At 43.0% G+C, this 22,792-nt stretch overlaps 1 protein-coding gene across 1 annotated transcript; it reads right to left on the bottom strand.

Moving 5' to 3' along the window:
* Positions 1-2,114: 2,114 nt before the first annotated feature.
* Positions 2,115-21,358, bottom strand: LOC117418145 (UBA-like domain-containing protein 1). Its single transcript, XM_034030770.3, has 3 exons — positions 20,975-21,358; positions 20,202-20,261; positions 2,115-3,796 (listed from the first exon to the last, which is right to left on the bottom strand). Exons 1-3 carry the CDS (start codon positions 21,080-21,082, stop codon positions 3,500-3,502), a joined length of 465 nt encoding a protein of 154 aa, XP_033886661.1. The 5' UTR covers positions 21,083-21,358; the 3' UTR covers positions 2,115-3,499.
* Between the last annotated feature and the right edge of the window lie 1,434 nt (positions 21,359-22,792).

Below are 22,792 nucleotides of genomic sequence, written 5' to 3'. Positions count from 1 at the left end.
GGGTTGGTTTGCACAGTAAATGTTAGGCACTAAGAGTTAACAGGTCCCTGCTATGCCCAGGTAACCTGAATATTGCTCAGAGGGGTATTCTCTGCATGCTGGTCTGCCCGCTCTAACATCTAGGCCATGCACTTGGTTCTTACCTTGAGCCACCTTTCAAGGAGTAACTGTTTGCACTGTGACCTTCCTGCTCCAGAATGTATCTGGTGGTTTTATGGAGTTGTTTATGGTGTACATTGTACAGGCATTGCTTTCCCATTAATAAATAACCTGGGGCGTTAGTGTGTTACCAAGTGTTCTGTGGAATCCACACCCAGTTCACCATATTTACTGTACTTGCATGTGAGTAAACTTACAACTGAATTGGGGCTTACAAGCCTAGTAGTAGTGATTTTTTGTCAAATAGCCAACACTGGAGACAATAAGCAAGAGGAGATAACCACGACTTTAAAATCAATTTTTAGCATTAGCAACACATATATATATATAACATTCAGCACAATGATAATGGGGCCAGTGATAATGTTGCTAAAGCTGAGAGGTAAGAAGGTAATGTAAACTCAGGGCTCCATTTGGGCTGTTCTTTATTAAAACCCCATAAATGGAAACAAGGTACACAAAGGGACTGCTAATTATAATTTGCACACTGGTAAATGAAGTAGTTATCGAATGACATGGTGCAGAATGCAATATGCTGCTAAACGAAACCTACAGGATACTATAGTGATTAATTGCAGTTCACTTGTACTGTGGTATTTTCCTCGTAATTCTGTTTAATTCATTTGGGGCCGGTGGATTCTTAAACAGATCAATAAATTCATAACAGTTGATTATGGTTAGTCCGCCACTGGAGTAAGATGGAAACTGAAGACTCCAAAAGAAGGATCACACTGGATCCTGATGCATAAACTTGACATATTCAAAAGTAAAATAAAAATACTATACAAGCAAAAGGTCCCTGCCTAAGTTCATTCACTGTTATCGTTAACAAAGGAGAGACTTACTGTAACATTAGTTGAGTTAATGTTAGACAACCCTGCCTAATAATACGCCTGTAGGCGGAGGTCTGTGCTATGGATTGGCTTGTTTGCTCGTAAATAGCTGCATACTGCTGCTGAGTATCAGTGACTGCTGTTGAGACAGTAACCAGTCAGAGGCTGGACTCTGCGTGTGGGGAGGTTGGAGGAAGTCTAGCTTTGTATAAAGGAGGGGAGAGACAAATAAGAGAAAATAGAGGGAGGAGAAAGAGGATAGAGGTGGCACGGTGGGTAAAGTACTAGCCCTTCACCTCCGGAGGTCTGTGTTAGCATCTGGTTCAGTTCCCAAAATCTCAGTGGACAGCAGTGTATTAAGTCTTGCTATTAAGGTTTTTCTAATAATAAAAAAAGTGCTGGGGTATAAATAAAGGCCAACAAAACAGAAACCTGAAGAAAAAGCCCTTTTGAGAGGGATTTCTTTACATCCAGTTTACAAACCCCAGGTCAGCCTGGCTGTTTTGTTTTCACTGGATTTGCTTTTACTGTGATACAGGGAATAGAAAACAGTATCTCCATTAGGAATCTGTCTATGAAGTTACACTCCATGCGACTGTACCCCTGCAATATATAAACAAGTGCAGTATCACGATTGGAGTGCTTAGTACTCCGTAGTATATTCCTAGAGAAAGTAGCTGATACATTGCATTGGACTGCATGTAGATTTGAAGGAGAGTCTAGAACTGTGATGCAATGCATCGGCCACAATGGATGATGATGATGGCATGCTGAATTTTTTTTATATATATAGTTTTTTTAAGGGAGAGAGGTTTTGTAGGATTAAATACAGCTCAAGCAGTCAGTACATTGAAAAAGCATGAAACTATCAAATCACAGAATCTAAAAGTCATTTTTTGAGTCTTTCAGAGGCTGGAATTCATGCATAAGTAGGTCAAATTCGATTCTGATACCTTCCAAAACACCTGGATGTGTTTTTGTATTGCTTTTTTTTCTACTTGTACAGCATAATGTGTTGATTATTGATTTATGCATTGCTGATGGGACAATATGATTAAACATTTTAGTTTTAATTCCAGTTTTGTTGTCAGTATGGTTCTAAACAACAGAGAAGTCACATGATTAGGACACACAATATTTATTTAGAAACACAAAAAAATGATAAGTTAATTATTTATCAGGTAGTCCACAAATATTGTGGGAACGGTATCAATACTGTCATAGAGGGAGTAAAATAATACATACATGGAAACTATTCAGGAACAAGCAATCCTAAAGGTAGCCAAATAAGAAGATAACAAAACAAAGAGAAAAAAACAAGGGTTTGTTGGTGTTCTTACCAAAAATGCTTGTTAAAAATCAAAATCTTACAAGTAGTATTTCTGTTTTTTTCTGTTTTTTTGGGTTTTTTTAGAAATAATGAATGAAAAACTAAAACCAACTTCCAGAGAAAATGTCATCCCTGAATTTACATAATTTCAGTTTTTGTTTAATGTTTTTTAACCCTTCCCTCCAAAAAACAATCCCAGTAAAATAATATTCAATATATTTGTTGTTTTAAAAATGTTAAAATCCAAGTTTGAAAAAAATTTAAAATAAATACATCCTGCAGTTCATCTGCACGAGAAACACATTTATTTATTTTTTTTAAAAAAAAGCATTCTTGTGTAATTTAAAAACAAAGTATAGTGTACACTTGAACAAGTCATGCAGGTGGCACATATTTTACAAAGAGAAAATAAAATAACTAACAGTAGTTTGTTTGTTGTTGCTTCTAGGCACTAACCTACGCAAAGGAAAACAAATCACAAACCAAAAGAAAAGAAAACAAAGATTTGAAAACACCTAATCTGCAATCCCTGCAGAAGACAATAGTTGTTTTTTTTTTTGTTTTTTTTTTAAGTGTACAATGTGTAAACTTCAACCTATTTCCCTCCCTCTAATAAATCGCAAGTGTTTTGCCTGATGAAGAGTAGAGACAAGAATTAAAACAGTTATTATTGGAACCCAATGCAAGTCTTTTTAGTGTCTGTGTGATAAAAAGCAGCTAATCCCTGATTGGTTGGCTTTGGAAAGTCAGGTGACTGCAACACCAGTCTGGGAAATAACGTCTCCAGGATGGTTCTGTCCAAAGTCTTTACCAAAAAACAAAAAGATAAGACCGTCACTCTTCATGCAACCACTGGTACCGCAGGTCTTGTATCGGACCCAGACGCTAGATCCCCCAATTTAAACAAAAAATGGTTTACATCCGCCTAAAGTTTTCTCCTTGGGTTAGCTTCAGCATGACACAAGTTGGTTTCATTATAAAATGAAAAAAAAAAATCTTATTTGACTTTTTTTTTTTTTTTTTAAGTTAAACTATTATTCTGAAAAAAAAACAGCTGGTTATTGTTGTTTTTTTGTCCACGTCACAATGGTTCGTTGCTTGCCCCTCCCCCACCCCCGTTATTCTCAGAAAGTAAAGAAAAGCGCGGCCCCCCTCCGATCGCCCTGGGTCCAGGACCTCATCTCTCCGCCTCCATTACAACGCTGGCCTTCTGTTCAGAAGCGGCCTGCTGGGTGACAGTGGCGGGCCAGCCAGGAGGGGGCGTCTGTGAGGGGGGCTGCCTTGGAGTCCACAGTCCCTGTTGGCTGGGGGGTGGGGGGGTCATGGCCCAGCTGACCTGAGGGGGGGGTGAGGTGGCCATGGAGGCTATGGGACTGCTGCTGGTGAAGCTCTCTGAAGCCTTGAGCCGAGAGAACATGGTGAGGGTGTCTGGGAAATTGGGGGGCGTCGCCGGCGTGTTGGCTGGAGTGCACATCTGCAGGTAAGAAAGAGCAAGAGAGAGGGGTCACTTTTCAGGAAATCCACTGTTTTGGTAGGTGTAAGGCAGGGGTGGCCAAAGTTGGTCCTTCCACTTCTGGTCTCTGTTCCAACCGTGTTCTAAATGATTTCATTGCACCAATTAAACCTCCATCAAGACCCTAAAGTAGTTAATTACATCATTTTAGCTGTTAAACCGTGATTGGACACCCTTGGTGTAAGGTGACAGGCATGAAGTGCACTGCCTGCTGAGCCATCGAGCTCCTAACCTGCTCGCTACTGCAGCACTGTTACTGGGCTGTCAAAAGCTCATCAATAAACTGACTTAAATTGAAAAGCTCCAGCCACAATCCTAAAGGAAACAGCAGGGACCTGAAAAACACCTCCTTCTCAGTCCCAGCAGGGTCCACCGACATTCCTTCTACATCCTCAAACTATTTATGTTTTTGTTCTCAACGGCTTCCCTTTGATGACCTCATCCCCCCCCCCCCCATGACCCCATTTCACCCCTATTGTCTGCCCCGGACCCCCCCTCAAATCCCTAAGCATGGAAACAGGAGCAATTGGCTCCACTGTGCTCCCTGCCAGACAGTACCCTCTGTTGTTCAAACCACAGAGCAGCTCGTTTAGAAACTAACACATTCCTTCACAGCTTAGAATTCCACTGACCAAGGTCAAAACGCATTGCCTAGTGCCAACACTCGGATTACTTTTTAAGATCGGCGCCACCATCCTTATAGCGGTTCCAAAAAATACCAAATTAAACAAAAAACTGTTTTGGGCATTTTATGCTGTGTTAGCATTAAATAACTGCACATAGTAATGATAGTCATAATTAAAATCAAAATCTAGTACCTAACAAATGTACTGTATATTTTATAACTATTATTTTTTCGATTATAACCATAACATATTTGACCAGAAGAAGACACAATAACTTGCAGCACCTTGCTTGGCGGACACTAAATATTGATATTTTAATACATGCCTACTGCATTTGGATTGCACGGGCCCACAGTCAGGTGTCGTTTTATTGCTGATTCAGTACCCGTGCTGTCGAGCTGTCTTCCTTTTGTCTCTGCTGATGTGGGAACAACCTTGAATTTAAGAGCCCGGAAGGGAAATTGATCGGCCCTTGCAGCCTGTAAATAAATCTCATCCCAGAGTGCTGTGATTGAAGTATTCCATCTGTCTCCTAGTCTCCTTCACTCCCTCTCCTTCCCCCTCATCCTGAAGCACACAGTGTGCAAACACCCCTCGGTCACCGAGTCTACCAGATCACATTCAGACACTTGCGCCCACTGGCATCTTGTCTATACATCAACACCTCTCGTCTTCACAGGTATTTAACTCCCCTACATATTTATTTAATGACACTGTTAATCAGGGACCAGTTTCACAAAGCACTGCTAGCACTTACCAGGCTGCTAGCTTGCAAGCTTTCTTATTTTAACCTGTTTAAAAAAAACTATATTTTAAGATAGAACAATAAATTTTAGTAGAAATCTGTTATTTTTGTGAATTGGATTTAGCAAGCTGCCACCTAGAACTGCTTTGTGAAACTAGCCTGATTCATAACCTCTGGCACTGCTCTAGCTTAGAAATCTGTTTTCAAGCCATGCTCTCAGGCATGGTACTTGTGTGATAGGCACCAGGGTTCCCCTGTTAAGAACACATGACAGATCACTCTTCAGTTCCTTGTTTCAGACACCAATTATCAAGGTTGAGGTCAATTCCTGTTTTTCAATTCCAATTCCTTTTTAAAATCTAATTCCATTTCCAATTTTTTTAAAGGAAATCTTCCACGATTGCTGGTCTTTAACACTGTACAGAATTACTGTCATTTTGTTCAACTGCTTTCATTTGCCACTGAGAAGCTCATTTTAACAGACAACTGCTAATTGCAGTTTTGATCAGTGATGTGTTGGAATTGTTTAAAAGGGAATGAGAATTGGGATTTGATTTTAAAAATGAACTGGAATTGAAAAGCAAGAGTTGACCCCTTTAAAACTGTGTGATGAAAGGAGGTTTTGGCTGAAATACAATGTTTGTGCTTCATTTCTAAAGTTATTCCGCCCAATGAAGTAGCATCTTCAACCCCTATTTCTGAGCCAATCTCCCTCAGTTTTCCTTTAATCCATTCTCAATGACAGAGTAGGCGTTATTTCACTCTCAATTACTGCCGCACAGAACTCTTTATTGTGTGCAGCTAATTCACAAACTCCCCCTCCCAGTCTGTCATGCGAGAGGCCGTGTCTCGCACAGAACCGTCTCATAGGTTCATAGAGATTTTTAAGACTCTGAGAAAATCAACTTATCCCTACTGCATTGGTGTCCAGAATTTTTTTTTTTTTTTTTTTTTTAAAGGACTAGATAGCATTAATTTGCCAAGTTTAACACTGTTATATTTCAATTTTTATTAACTTATACAGTATGTTTCTCTTTGAACACACAATGAATTCCGTTTTACAAGGCAGAGGGTAATTCCTTTCATTTATGTATATATTCTCCATGTGGGATGGTAGTGAAACTCCTTAAAGGATGGCACAGTAGCCATAGTAACAAGTGACCACTCGCTTAACTTCACATGACCAGGCACCCAACAGGCCTTCTTGACTTAGTTATCTAGACGTTGGTCCATTATTTGTGTGGATCAATTGTAAGGCTTGGTTTAAATTGAATTATAATTGGGGTTAGGCCAAAAATGAAAATTTGGGTTGGAGATTTGAATACCACACTGAAGTGAAGATAGATGGTATTAACCCAACCTTTGGTAACAGTCCCTATCAACTTTGTGGACCTGCAACAGTAAAATAATGGATTAATGAAATCGCTTTAACTAGCTATATCTAGTGCACTAGAGGCTGATGAGAATACTGGCTGCAGACTCTCACAGCTCACCTCAAGACTGACCTGAGCACCCTCTGTCATTCATTCCTGGGTCTTTCTCAAGCAGTCTGACAAATATATCATAATGTGAGTGGGTTGGCAAGGTTAAATCACTGAAGTTGTATCCATTGTGCCCTGAGCTTGACTTGAACCCAGACCTCCAGGGGGCAAGAAGCTAGTGTATTAGCCTGCTGTGCCACTTTGCCCCACCAGAATCACACCAGAACTCATTTTCATGGCAGAAATGTCTATCTAACTGATACAGCCTTCTTAGATTTTATGCATTTGATTTCTTAATTAAGTGAGCCCAAATTTATCCTGTTCAAATTCTTGTAAATTGCCACCACATCCCATTTAAATCCCATGTCCATAAAATATAATAAATGACGCCTGCTTAGTACTTTAACCAGAGTTTACAAGTGAAACGTCAACAGCAGCCTGCTTTGCTCTTGAATAGCGTTATCTCTCTCTCTCTACTTTCACATAGAAGTGAACTGCGTATATAAAAACAGATATATAATGATTTTTCAATGGAGACCATCAACCCCAGTGTCTACACAAACAAGAGGCTGATTTTCACAGGCATGGAGCCAAGTTTAATAATTAAACACACTCCAAACTACCTCTGGTCACAGAAGGGTTTTCCATGAAATGAAAAGGAGCAGGTTCACCTTTAAAAGGTTTGTGTGTGTTTCTTTTTGTATATGACAATATTGTAAATTAACAAATGTGTCTTTTTTAAGTACTTGTAGGAACAATCTCAGCAAGTTACTATGCGTGTTTGTGTGTGTCAGCAGCGTCTCTATAATGGGGATTACATTTATATATGAAAACCTGCATATAGATATAATGGTATATCTCCCTGTTGCAAATCAGTTTCTTTACTGATGGGTAAAACAGTTTATTTAAATTGAATCAGTGCTCCGTTGCCTTGCCTGGTGCTTCCACATCCAAGACGGTACAAAATTACAAATGGGCCACTCCGGGCAATTGACTTTGCTGCAGATTGCCAAAGGCCACCTTGTTATGGAAAAAACAGACCCTTGTTCGTTGCATAGCAGTCTGATCCATTCCAGATTTTACCAATTATCCACAGCGAACTGGCTCAGGTGTCTTATTGCCATCCCAGCAACACGCCCAGTGTACCTCGGCCTCCAGGATAACCGACAAATTGGAGCTGCTTTGCATTCATGTTTGCATCCCGTTATTTATCACCCCAAGGCTGTTGTGGAGTGTTCGAATATTTGGCAGGGGAACTGCTTGGACAGAGCCCTGGGCTGGAGCATTATTGTGCTACAGTGACATGGCAGCTAGCTCACATCTGGATTTACATTGACACAAGACATTTATCCAGCCAGCCAGTCAGCCCACAACATTCCGGGAAACTCTGTTCCTAGAAACTCTCCTCTAGCGGCCAAGCCTGGCCCAGAAAAGCTAGCCAACCTCCTGGTGTTGTCTCGCAAAACAGCCACACACACAGCTGGACTCCCAGGCTTCCTTTCTGTATATAAAGAATATACAGAAGTTGGACAAGCAAATTAGAAAAGCCTGCTTTATGTAGCACACATTTTTGATTAAACAGCATGTCCCTTGCCGTCTTGAATTATTAATTGTTTTATAGAAATGCGTCCCTGCACGGCACTTTAAAATGGAATATATATAAACTGAATTTCCTGGTTCAAAGTTCAGTAACAAAGGACTTTGATAATAGTGTAGATGCTTGGTTGGAAGGTGCTTCTGCACCCAAGAAATTAAATAATAGATATGCAACAGTATTATCGCAAAGTAAACTAATTTTATTAAAAATATTTTTCACCCAAATATGAACAATATAATGTTCAATGTACTACATTAACCAAGTATTCATTAAAAAAAATATAGAATATATACACTTATTTAAAGCGTGTTAAAGCTAATGATCTGCATATAAAACACTATACGTGTACAGAACAGAAGAGCATTTTGACAACAGTGTTGCCTGTTTTTTGGCCAGCTTGGCAAATATTGATAGCGATTTACTAATAGTAAACAAGTGTATTTAATTCTCAAAATGACATGTCAGCACTCCACATGTCCAACCCTATAACATCTTGACTTCAGTAATGATTAAAAGAGTGTGACGCATATCTGATTATTTCATTTTAGTTCCAACCCTTGTCCGTATTTTCAGGGAACACAAAAAAGATACAATGTCAAAAATACGTAGCTGAAAGGACTGTGTTTTAAAATAAGCAGGCTTCCATTTCAATGTATTATAGTTGGTACACATGCTCAGAACTCCGTAAAACGTAAAAGTCAATGCAATTTAGCAAAAGATTAAAAAAAACAACACCAGTTTCCAGAATTAAATCAGCATCCAAAGTCAGTACGCAAGACTGCAGAATACAGTGCTCAATAAATGCATCACAGTATCTAAAACTGATTAATGAAATGTGAAACTGGAGGAAGCATGTGCAACTGCACAATACAGACAGAATGATTTGGCTTGCGAGAAAAACAACAACAAAAAAAAAACCACGGGCTGTGACAGATAAACAAGTACATTGAAGAGATGGTCTTTGTATCAGAAAACTGGTGACGGAGTCGGAAATCGCGTGTGACGGGTAAGTGCTAATTTGTTAGTATGATGGTGATTGATTTTATTCTTAATAAAAGGGTGGTAAAACGCGACTGACGTGTATCTGTGTAATGGACATCTGAGTGCTGACTGTATCTCACTAATTGAATTACAGCTCATTCAAAAAGTTTCCCAAGACAGTAGCCTAGTTTAGTTAGCAATGCTTCCACCTATTAAGTGTATTTAATTTCCTCCTCTGTGACAGACCAATACTAAAACAAAATGATGCTGACTAACACATCTGAACTGAATTACACAGCCCCGACAGGCAGGAAGCAGAGTGTGTATACAAGTTCTGACCAGCATCTATGAACAATCAGACAAGTAGAGACGTTCCCAGTGTGTGCATGACTGTTCAGACAGTCAGTGTATTAAGGAGCTAGTATAAATGTCCTGGGAGTCCCGTCTACTATAACATTCAAACCCATGGAACGGATTACATTACCACCACTGCTACCGAGACGGAGGACCTGGTTTTCAGAGTTACAGACCTGCTTTGAAATACCTTGACATCAAGAACGGACAGCCTTGTTACATAATGAATCACACAGCACTTAAAGACGCCGCGCCTGATTTTTTCTAATTTGATGAAATATATCTCAGGAATTTCACATGGTCACAAAATCACCAGATCTCAATCTTACTGAGCATGTTTGGAATGAACTTGAATGCTTACCCCTCTGCAGCAATTGCACCTAATGGATTAACATCCCTCCATATAATGTGTTGTGGTGCCTATGCCTCCTCATGTTAAGTGGTGTGATCAGGGGAAACAGTTATGAGGTGCAGATCCAAATCAAGTGGCCAGGCAGTGTACAAAGCTCAGCAAAGTGCACTAGAAGACTTCGTCAAGGGCGGTGTGCAGAATGACAACAAGAGCATATGATTTACTTCCCCTTTTTATTTCTCTACTCATCTGCATAGTGGCACATCACAAGTGGTGTGCTGAAATCTTTTCCTAAGGAAGTTCATTAAAAACAGAAAGAAAGAATGAATGACACCCTAAACATGTTATTTGATGTCACTCCACTATACCATCATATGTGCTTCTTTGCTGGGGCCGATTTTTATGTAATAGTTTGTGTGTGTGTGTGTGTGTGTTTCTTTCCCATCAAAGGGCAGCTTTACAGACAGCTAGAAGCAAAAGCTACTCAACTCCCTGACCTAAGCAGTAAATTGAAACACAACTTCAAAAATGATATACTTGTGCAGGTCTGCTGTGGATGAAGGAGCCATTTTCTGGGCTCTGAGCCGCGTTTTCTTTTGAAATCAATAGTGCTGTCTGTGTTTACAGAAGGAGGCCAGCCTGCCAGGATCGAGAGAGAGAGCGAGAGCGAGAGCGCGCGAGAGAGAGAGAGAGAGAGAGAGAGAGAGAGAGAGAGAGAGAGAGAGAGAGAGAGAGAGAGAGAGAGAGAGAGAGAGAGAGAGCACGAATGGTGCAGTACGTGTGCAAATTAAACCTGACATGGGCCACTCCTTTCACCCTTTACTAAACAGACTGGGAACTTCTGTTTTGAAATTAAAACATGCCTGAATGATGCAGAGACATAATCCTTAATACAATAAGGATTATGGGAGCAGCAGTCCAACATCCAGACTGCTAATAAACCCATTACAACAGTAAACCTCTGCTTCAGGTGCATTTCTGTGACCCCTGCTTCAGAACACACTGGCCTCATGAGCTTAAATTCCTACCCTGTCCTCTTTCACCTCCCAGGAAAGCTGCATGTCAATCCTGTATTGTTGCATTTCATGCAGTAAACTGCAGTTTTGTGGGAGATTGTTAATAATTATGAGGCTATGTGGTGCCACAACAGTGAGGCTCTGTTAATGTTAAGGTCATGTTTTAACCTTCACACTTAAAGCCTGATGAAAGAAATGCATCTGAAATGACCAACAGCCGTCTATTATTTTACATAAAGCCTTTGATATTTATCTGGCAATAGCTTTTATTGTATGGTACAAAAACACAAACAAAACAAAACATAACAAAGAAAAGCTTTTGAGGACACAAAGATATTTTGCTAATGGAAATACAGCAGATCTGCATAAATAAGCATGCAGTAAAAGTACTGTAGCAAATAAATTACTTTCTTTACCACCTGGAGGAAAAGGATCGCTTTGATCTTGAAAGCTAGCATACTTCAAACTTTTTGTTTGTCCGATAAGGTCTCACGGATCTTCTTCTTGAATGTAATTCAGATAAATATTCATTGTTGATGAGTCTGTTTGTGGAATATAAACCATTGTACTGTATGGGAAATAATGATAGTCAAGGACACCAATATATAATTATATCTGCTTATCTTTTCTATTACAATTTGTCATGACTGTACAATGATCCATGTTTTCTTATCTATATATCCTTATATATTTCTTATCTATAATCCCAGATGAAGTCCAGGATGTTACATAAGCGAGGTAGACTGTTGTCGCCAAGTACACTGGATAAGTCCTCTAATTATCTCTATTAGAGTGCTTTGGTCTTTCCTTGTTTTAAGGTCCAGTTCTTCATTTCTTCACTTTGCCTGGTAATCAGTCCCTTTGGGACATTTGTTTATCCAAACTGTAGTGTCCTGTCATCACAATCTGAAATCCCATTGAAAGTGAATGGTAGAGAGATTTGTCATAAAATGAGGGATAACTTCCTATTGGGAAGCAGGAGCAAACACGCTAATGAAGTCAACAGCAGGGGAGTTTAAAGACGTAGTGCCCCATAGGGGGTTAACATAGTTTTTTTTTTGCATATTCCATATGATGTGAACCCACAACGGTGCTATAAAGCCAGACCTGCCTTAACGATGCCTATAAAACGGCAGCCATAGCATCATAAAAACATGACGCGCCAAAAAAACGTGAAGATCTTTTTTATTGCTCCCTGGAGGGTAGGGAGTGCACAGGAAGGGCACTGTGAAAACCTGTCTGGAGAATGTAAACAATGAAAGGGTGTGTGGCGGAGTGTCCCGCCCCTATTTATTATTATTTGTATTTTTGTTTGCGGCGCGGGTAAAAGCGCTGCGTCTTTTGTTATTATATTTAAAAACCCCGTGAGGATGCATGGCTGATCAGCTACTGATTATTTAACTAGCTGACAGTCATGCATCCTTACCAAACGCGTGCAGACTCTGGCCGGGGGATAATAAGATAATTACCAACTAGTTAAATCCCTCGGCCAGAGTATATAAACCAGCAGCACTATGCACTCGGGGTGTGGAGTGTTCGAGAGTGGAGAACGGGAGAGAGAGAGGAAGAAAACAATTGCTAAAACGTGCTGGAGTATCCAGCACGAAACTTACTTGTTTGTTTATTCGTTCGGCCCTCGTGCCCTTTTGTTTGGTGTTTTGTTAAATCTTTTGTTTTTGTTTTGTTTATTAAATACGCTGAGTGCACCAGCACTCGGTTTCACCCGCCCATCCACTGTTTTGGAGTCAGTTACTTCCTGGTCCGTGACGTCATCCACCACACCACTGCGAGCCAGACTGCCACATATGGTGTCCTGCGTGGGACAAAAAACGCCTCCAACAGCCGGACCAGGATTGAAAAGTGCGTTTTTTTTTTGTTTGTTCGTGTTTTTTTTTCAAATTAAAAATGGGGAAAAGTAGCCGGAGGAGAAAGCAGCAGCAGCAGCAACAACAGCAGCAGGAGGCGCAGCAACATCAGCCTTACCTTGCCACACTGGATATCTGCCTCACCTGCCTGAAGGGTGAGGAGTGGTGCTTCGCGGTTGGTGAGGTTGGGCACGTGGCACCAGACCAACCCCCTTCATGGCAGGAGAAAGAGGAGCCAGAGCGTCCAGTGAGGGAGGACCTGCATCCTCCAAAGAGGACGAATGCACTCTCCTCTGAGGGAGTCTGGGACTGGCTGGTGGAGCCGGGGAGGGATTATGAGGAAGCCCTCCCTGCAGTGATCAACCTCCTGTGGGCAAGAGATGGGGAGCGCTGGGAGGCCTGGGAACAGCAACACCACCCAGCTTCCCTCCCAGACATCGCAGCCATGGTGTTCAACTACCTGGCTGCGGATATGGGAGAGACCCTGCTGCTGCCATCTCCAGCATCAGAGGGAGAGGAGCCATCGCTGCCGTCTCCAGCGCCAGAGGGAGAGGAGCCATCGCTGCCGTCTCCAGCGCCAGAGGGAGAGGAGCCATCGCTGCCGTCTCCAGCGCCAGAGGGAGAGGAGCCATCGCTGCCGTCTCCAGCGCCAGAGGGAGAGGAGCCATCGCTGCCGTCTCCAGCGCCAGAGGGAGAGGAGCCATCGCTGCCGTCTCCAGCGCCAGAGGGAGAGGAGCCATCGCTGCCGTCTCCAGCGCCAGAGGGAGAGGAGCCATCGCTGCCGTCTCCAGCGCCAGAGGGAGAGGAGCCATCGCTGCCGTCTCCAGCATCAGAGGGAGAGGAGCCATCGCTACCGTCTCCAGCATCAGAGGGAGAGGAGCCATCGCTACCGTCTCCAGCATCAGAGGGAGAGGAGCCATCGCTACCGTCTCCAGCATCAGAGGGAGAGGAGCCATCGCTACTGTCTCCACCAGCAGAGGGAGAATGCCTGCTGGTTTCGCCTCCACAGCCTGGGGAGGAGCCCGAACGTCCTACGCCCGAGTGGGAGGAGCCCGAACGTCCTACGCCCGAGTGGGAGGAGCCCGAACGTCCTACGCCCGAGTGGGAGGAGCCCGAACGTCCTACGCCCAAGAGGGGGGAGTCGGTGCGTCCACAGCCCAAGAGGGAGGAGTCGGTGCGTCCACAGCCCAAGAGGGAGGAGTCGGTGCGTCCACAGCCCAAAGAGGGGGGAGTCGGTGCGTCCATAGCCCAAGAGGTGGAAGTCTGCGCTTCCACAGCCTTAGGACCCAAGCTGCAGTCCCAAGAGCCAGAAGGGGAGGAGTTACAGGCTCAACCCCCTGAATTTTTCTGGGGGGGAGAAGGGCAGGATGCTGGTGTTCCCCAGCAGCCTCTATTTATGCTGCTGAAGGGAGCACGGCACACACCAGCCCAGCCGCCACAGCAGAGGGAGCCAGCACCGCCACAGCCTCCCTCTGAGTGGCCAGCATCCGCCCCATCGCCTCTGCCTCCACCACCACCAGGAGCAGAGCAGCAGGAGCTGCCTCTGTCTCCACCACCACCAGGAGCAGGGCAGCAGGAGCTGCTTCTGTCTCCACCATCACCAGGAGCAGAGCAGCAAGAGCTGCCTCTGCCTCCGCCACCTCCACCAGCAGAGGGTGAATGCCTGCTGGTTCCACATCCACCGTCGTGGGAGGACTGCTTGCCCCTCCCACCTCCACCAGCAGAGGGTGAATGCCTGCTGGTTCCGCCTCCACCGTCGTGGGAGGACTGCTTGCCCCTCCCACCTCCACCAGCAGAGGATGAATGCCTGCTGGTTCTGCCTCAACCGTCGTGGGAGGACTGCTTGCCCCTCCCACCTCCACCAGCAGAGGATGAATACCTGCTGGTTCCGCCTCAGCCGCCGTGGGAGGACTGCTTGCCACTCCCAGCTCCACCAGCAGAGGGTGAATACCTGCTGGTTCCGTCTCAGCCGCTGTGGGAGGACTGCTTTCCCCTCCCACCTCCACCAGCAGAGGGTGAATACCTGCTGGTTCCACATCCACCGTCATGGGAAGGACTGCTCCTGCCCTGCCTCGCACCACCCAGGGATGCCTGCCTCGCATCGCCTGGGGCTGCCTGTTCCACATCGCCTGGGGTCGCCAGGGATCCTGCTTCGCCTGGGGTCGCCAGGGATCCTGCTTCGCCTGGGGTCGCCAGGGATCCTGCTTCGCCTGGGGTCGCCAGGGATCCTGCTTCGCCTGGGGTCGCCAGGGATCCTGCTTTGCCTGGGGTCGCCAGGGATCCTGCTTCGCCTGGGGTCACTACACTGTGGTCGGAGCCCCACGGAGGGGAGCTGCCGGCCATGAAGAAAGGGGGGGAGGTCAGGAGACCAGCTCCCCCAGCCGCACTTTCGCGGCCGGAGATCATGTGGTCAGAGCCCCACGAAGGGGAGCTGCCAGCCATGGAAAAGGGGGGGGAGGTCAGGAGACCAGCTCCCCCAGCCGCACTTTCGCGGCAGGAAATACTGTGGCTGGAGCCCCGTGAAGGGCAGCTGTCAGCCATGAAGAAGGGGGGGGAGGTCAGGAGACCAGCTTCCCCCGCAGCAATTTCGCTGCAGGAGAAAGGGTGGCCAGAGCCCCACGGAGGGGAGCTGTCGGCCATGAAGAAGGGGGGGCAGGTCTGGAGACCACCCCCAAAAATTTTTTGGCCAGAGGAGCTGGCCGGTGCGCGGGCCATTGGAACACTACGGCTGTTTGGGTGGGAGGAGGACATCCCACCGTGGCCGCCACCTTTGGCCCGTTGCTGCCCCTGTTCCTGCGCCGGGACTGCTGACCGGGACTTTGGGGACTAAGGGGGGAGGTGGCCGAAAAGGCCATGTGTGCTGCGCACAAGGGGGGGCATGTGTGGCGGAGTGTCCCGCCCCTATTTATTATTATTTGTATTTTTGTTTGCGGCGCGGGTAAAAGCGCTGCGTCTTTTGTTATTATATTTAAAAACCCCGTGAGGATGCATGGCTGATCAGCTACTGATTATTTAACTAGCTGACAGTCATGCATCCTTACCAAACGCGTGCAGACTCTGGCCGGGGGATAATAAGATAATTACCAACTAGTTAAATCCCTCGGCCAGAGTATATAAACCAGCAGCACTATGCACTCGGGGTGTGGAGTGTTCGAGAGTGGAGAACGGGAGAGAGAGAGGAAGAAAACAATTGCTAAAACGTGCTGGAGTATCCAGCACGAAACTTACTTGTTTGTTTATTCGTTCGGCCCTCGTGCCCTTTTGTTTGGTGTTTTGTTAAATCTTTTGTTTTTGTTTTGTTTATTAAATACGCTGAGTGCACCAGCACTCGGTTTCACCCGCCCATCCACTGTTTTGGAGTCAGTTACTTCCTGGTCCGTGACGTCATCCACCACACCACTGCGAGCCAGACTGCCACAGGGTGTTAACATGATGTTTAACAAAAAGCCAAAACACAGAACTTCGTGTAAACTTGCACATGACTGTAGGCTAAAACCTCCTCTTTCTCAACCTTTACACAGTGCATTAGCACCATCGGAAATAATATCAAGTTAAAAGAGAGTGCTCCTGTTGTAAAATAAAGACTCCTGGAATTCCTTTCCAGGTGGGCTTAGCCATTGCTGCTGCACATCCAGGATCTTTTAACATACCAAGCGCTACAAGCCGTTACTTATGTGTGCCACTCTGACAAAGCAGAAAGCTTATCTTCGGCCCAACACACTGCTACACTATAATCTCCAAGGGCATGGTTTTAAAACCTGATTAAACTATAATGTGGAGCCAATCTGTGGTCCCTACTGCTCTCCATGAGCCAAATACTCCTACCGAACCTTGTAAAGATGCAAACATTTAAGGGCCTCTGAAATCTAATTAACAGAGAAGGGTTCTTGCTTTCTCAAACCTGTCAGCACATGTGCCAGCCATTTGTGCCACTCCCTCGTGATAATGATGCGGCCCTTTAAAGTATACAACCCGCTATAAAGCAGAACCGGAAGTTCATGCCATGTCACAAGGACCTGCATTGTCATTAGAAGGCTCTTAACTACAGCATTATAATGTGGGAGCACTGGATCGGATTATTCTAATTTGCACAGTAATTTTGCATACTTATCATACTTTATCATAGCATTTACAGTGCTGCAACATTTACTAATTAAACACGTTTGTTATACACTTTGCTAGGAGTTCACTATGGCCAGGAACACCCCCCCCCCCCACCTCCATCCAAAATTCCTTCAGATATGACCCAGGGATAACACTGGAAGCACAATCAGACATAGCCTGGTGTAATTCAATGAAACTAAATATAGGCCAGATGCTGAACTCTCACCTACTGTACTGTACACATTTATTTATCTTTGTATTTCCGAAATATTAATACAGACAACTGCAAGGCCACTACAGCCTGATTAGAAATCCAGTGTTTACACAGCGCAGTGCAGCATGATACTGCAGGGGGCGAAGTCGGCAATGTTCTGGATTCTTCCTGAGCAACATACGAAGAATCCGACCCTTCTTCACCAACTACACCACCCAGCTCCTGGTCCAGGCCCTGGTACTCTCCCGCCTAGACTACTGCAACTCCCTCCTGGCTGGCCTCCCTGCGTCCGCCACCCGTCCGCTCCAGCTCATCCAGAACTCCGCTGCTCGCCTGGTGTTCTCTCTGCCTCGCTTCTCCCACGCAACTCCACTGTTCCGCTCACTCCACTGGCTCCCAATCACCGCTCGCATCCAGTTCAAGACTCTTGTACTCGCCTACAGATGCCTTGACCAGACTGGACCTAGCTACCTCGAGACCCTCATCTCTCCCTACACCCCCACTCGACCTCTCTGCTCCTCCTGCACTAGAAGACTGGCTCTACTTCCTCTACGCTCCCCTGCCTCCAGAGCCCGCTCCTTCTCCACCCTCGCCCTGTAGTGGTGGAATGACCTTCCTACAGATGTAAGGACTGCCCAGTCCCTGACCATCTTCCAGCGCCTACTCAAGACTCACATCTTCAGACAGCACCTGTAGAAACTCCTCTTTTCCATCTGGACACTTATCACTCTTCCTTAAATGCACTTTACTTGCTCTTATCTGCTCCCTATTTTACTGCATTTAACCCTGTACTTTAGAGTACTGTAATCTGTCAAGTGTCATTTAATCTGTAGTATTTTGTATTTAATTATATCCTGATGTAACTATCACTGACACTGTTATCTGCTCCGTTATTGAATCGTATTTTGTCATATACTTTGTACTTGCTAGAACCTGAAATCATTGTATTTTATCTTGCTCTTAATTGTATTAATACTTGTACTGTGATTCTTGAAATGTATTTTTGTTTACGACTGCAAGTCGCCCTGGATAAGGGAGTCTGCTAAGAAATAAATAATAATAAATAATTTGTACAAATGAATCACTTTCCATTTCCACATTCCATTTGGGATAATCCAGTAAGTGTTGAACTAGTGAATCCAATAAGTGCTGACTCCAAGGACCACTCTATATCCCACTGAAGTGGAAATCATAAAACCAACGTGCACACAGCGGATCCTCAGAATTGAGTAATAATCACACAGTACCTGAGGTACAGTATAAAATCAACAGTTTATTAGAGTGGACAATAGCAAACGCAATTGCCTACAGTAGGCTAGAAGTGTATAATAGCACTTTGGTGGACACATACCAAAAATCAGCCCATTATTTATTTTTTTTATAAGGACCCTAAAATGGTCACATATGTGGACCAATTTCAACGCCTTGCAGAATTGTTACGTCAGTACCAACTTGTCTACGCAAGACAAGCTCTCCACCCTTCTGACAGTGGTATGATGGCGTTTATTCTACGTGTGCGCATTATGTCCATTCCAAGGCATTTTCACGCTTAATTTGGAACTGTTTAAACATAGCACTACGGTTTCCTTTTAAAATGCGTGCAATTTATAATGCTTGAATGGACTCGTCTTGAATTTTTCTTCCTGTTACGTTGGGACATGGTGCCAAAGAAATGCATTAAAACAAGCAGGGACATCTAAATGTACCATGCATACATAGCAACGAAGGGCATAAGCAGGCATTTCACTTCATCTGTTTTTTTATATTTATTTTTTAATTAACAGAGAAGGGGGGATTTAAATTCTGGATGATTAGGGACCTAAGAACGCTGTAAGGAAGTTGAACATTAGGAAAAACAGATGTTATCCTTTTTTATAATTTGTTTAGATTTTGTTTTGTCTCAAACTTAATATCCAAAAATCCACAATGGTTATCTTATTAATCATCCTTTAAAACATTAAAATAATAATAAAAAATGGACCCCTTTCAACTTGTCACAAAATCTTAAAAAAATAAATAAAATAATAGAAAAAATCTACAAATGGTGTTCTGTACAATAGCTAAAAGGTTGATAAAATAAATAAAACCTTTAAGTTTTACCTTATTTCGGATTTTTGGGAACATTTTAAATAAAGTGTAATCTTAAATAAAACCTAAGACTGCGTGACATTATTTTTCATAACGCTGCTTCTGAATATTTAATAATAAAAATCTTAAATGTTTAAAACCTCATTCAATGAATACCTGTTTCAATCTACTCGTATAATTTGCCTATATAAAGTAACAAATTAAAGCCCGGACCTTATTCATGACCTATATTCGACTAAACAACTGTAATTCCTGAATACTAGCATATGCAATACAAGATTTTTTTTTCTGAACTGTTGAAAATCGTCTAGATCACAACAGACTCAATTCCTGGTGTTACTGCACGTGTTTTACTCACAAAAAAAGTAAAAATGTACTCGCGTCTCCACTTACAGAAAGGCGTTCGTGTTTTTTCTTAAGCAAAACCGTACAGTGAGGGGAGCAAAACGCGTCTGTTCTACGTTACTTATTACTCAAATGGGACAGTGCAAAACTGGAGCTTAAAGTCATGTTCACGTTTTTCCTGGAATTACCCTCCCCCGCCCATATAAAAACAGAACATATTTCCAAACCGTCAATTATATAACTAAACGAAACCTTCTGTATGAACACAGTTTAAATAAGAATAAGAATAATACATGTTTCTCCCCAATTTCCAAGCACATTTGTTAACCGATATTATTTTATATGAAAAAAAAAAAAAAAAAAAAAAAGACAGCACTAGAATGTAAACGTGCGTCTGGTCCTTGTGTTTATTTTTTGTCAGCCTGAAGCTGCTGCTGCTGTTGCTACTCAACATGGCGGCGCCGCCATCACGATTTATGATAATGATCATAACACAATAACAATAACACAAGCTTCTAAAAAAAAAAAAAAACAACACTATATATATATGAAACAAAAAATAAAAACCAGTAAGCGTATATATTAAGCATATACTCACCATCTGATGATGGTGACTGTACGGGATGTTGGTTTCTTGAAAAAAAGCACTAAGAGCAGTCTAAAAAAGGAAAATAACAGTAAAGACTCTCGGGTATAATTTATATATATATATATATATATATATATATATATATATATACACACACACACACACACACACAGTATAAACATTAATATATTGTATAAGATCTATACCACATATTTGTTCTAAAGACAAGGTATCATGTGTAAAGGTAAAACACGTTGTACTATTGACGTGTATGTATTTATTTATTTTCTGTTGCCATACGCGGCGACTTTATTTTGTTATCGTGGATAGGCTTTCTCATTTGTCTAGACATTCTAAATATTGTAACAACTTACATGGTCTTGATGTAAAATAGAGTGAGTTATTACAAGGGGGGGGGGGGGGGGGGGGGGTCTGCTTTACTGTGTGTATACATTGCTAATGTATTTATTGCATAATAGCATTACTAGTAGTACCGTCTAACTGTGCAAATGTATCATCTACTCATGTGTAGAACCCAGTTTTATGTTAGAGCACTAATGCAATAGATTCCCCATATACAATGAGTGTTCCAATACCACACATTGGGTTGTAAAATTAACTGTGAGGAAAAACAGTTACACAATATGTATATAAAAGAAACAGCTGTACAAATAGACTACTATATGCATATTATCAGCGTGCAATGCAATTACCATGGCAGTCCACGCTATATATATATATTAGACACACACAGTATACACAGCCACACACACTACTCATACCTCAAATTGCCAGTGTGCCGCTTGCAGAAGCTGCTTCGCCTGGTCCGCCGCGCAACCCGCGGTCAACACAAACTGATTGATCATGACCTGATGCTTGAGCTCGTCCATATTGACTGAGATCTGTTTTTTTTTTTTTTTTTTTTATGTGTCTTTGTCGTTTTGCTTCTTTAATTGCTATTCGGTCCTTGTGATTTCTTTTCTCAGTGATCCACCATTACAGCCGGCTTACCAAACACAAATATTTACTGTAGGTCCTCAGTCTAGCGAGCCTGCCCCTGATTGACAGCTGACGGCAGCGAATGGGAGGGACGTCATAACTCTGGGAATTGTAGTTCTTTTTGTCGTTATCCGCAAGATTCTTTTTAGGAAAAGGTGACAAGTAAGCTGCCAATACCTTTTCCCATACTATATAGTTTGTGACAAATTAAATGCTTCTCTGTAGCCATGCTTAAACATACCATATAACTCCTATGTCCCTTAAAACATAAAAAGCTGTCGTAAACACCGTTGCTAAATACATTGTCAACATTTTACGTGTGTTCTGTTTACCAGCTGGACTACATTTCCCAGCATGGCTCGCTTTGTTTGTAAAATTCTGGTGTGTAACAATTATTGAATGACAGCAGCTGCTGCCCAATTCTAAGCCGCGTTGTGTTACTATCTTACCAAATAAGGTAAACAAATCTCCCAGCACCAATAGAAGGCAGAAGGGGCGGAGCCAGCAGCCGTCAGGTCAGGAGCTGTCTGTCTCTCTGTGTGTGTGTGTGTGTGTGTGTGTGTGTTGTCAATGTTGTGCTCGTTGGCATTGCTGAGTGCTGAGAGTTGTGCCAACTTGGCAACACATAAGGAAACTAGCGTGGCTTCAAAACAGGCGTTTATGTTCTGCCAAGCATAAGATGGAGTTGATCAGCCAAAACACAAGTCACGAAAATAACAAAAAATTAAACGGCTTCCCTCAGCTTGAAGCTGTTGAGTATCCACTTTGTAATTTAATGAATCCAGCTCAAAGCGTCCACACTACAGTACAGTTTCATGTTTAGTCGGGCTGAATGCGTACAAACACAATTAAAATAGTTACAGTTCCTAAGCGCAAAGGACCGTGGGTCTAATAATATGACATTATCCCACAATGCACTGTAATTTATGTTTACATCCCAGTATGGAGCCGTGCCGACGGAAGACATAACGTGTCTTAGCATGAACGTTATTATCATAATGTGTGCGTTTCGTTTTGAACTCCGAAGTTCTCCTTGACCGATTTCATCCCTCCAGATATCGTCGCTCCATGAGCCATCCTTTTTACAACAAGCCTCATAAATGTCTGCGGTACAGCAGCATTGGTATAGTCGTTCTCAACACCTTCAGGCGCCTATTTGTCTTTGTAATGTCCACTCGCCAAAACATACCAGAAAGCATTTTTAGATATTGGAGGACACACAAAAAACGTAGTTCGGTATTACATCATTCACTCTTCTGACAAACCGAACTACCTGATGCGGTCTTAGAACCGGACTCCAGACGTCATCGTGAGGTGGTCTGGGGTCGGGTATTACGATGCGTGGTGTGGCGCTAACTGTATCAGCACTTTTAAGCCAGTTCAAAGGCAACTAATACGGTTTAAAGACATAGTGTGGACATAAGGGGGACAATTTGTGCCAACATTAATTAATACATACTAAATAAATAAATAAATAAATAAATACAAATCGCAGTACATTACATTGGAAAATATACTTATGTATTTATTTATTTATTTATTAATTTTGGCACAAATTATCCTCCATATGGACAGGGTCTTAGATTTCAATAACTGCTATT

This window comes from Acipenser ruthenus, chromosome 13 (genome assembly GCF_902713425.1).
Source record: "Acipenser ruthenus chromosome 13, fAciRut3.2 maternal haplotype, whole genome shotgun sequence".
Taxonomy (NCBI): Eukaryota; Metazoa; Chordata; class Actinopteri; order Acipenseriformes; family Acipenseridae; genus Acipenser; species Acipenser ruthenus.
The sequence above is the reverse complement of the archived record's forward strand: the minus strand, read 5'-3'. Positions and strand labels throughout refer to the sequence as shown.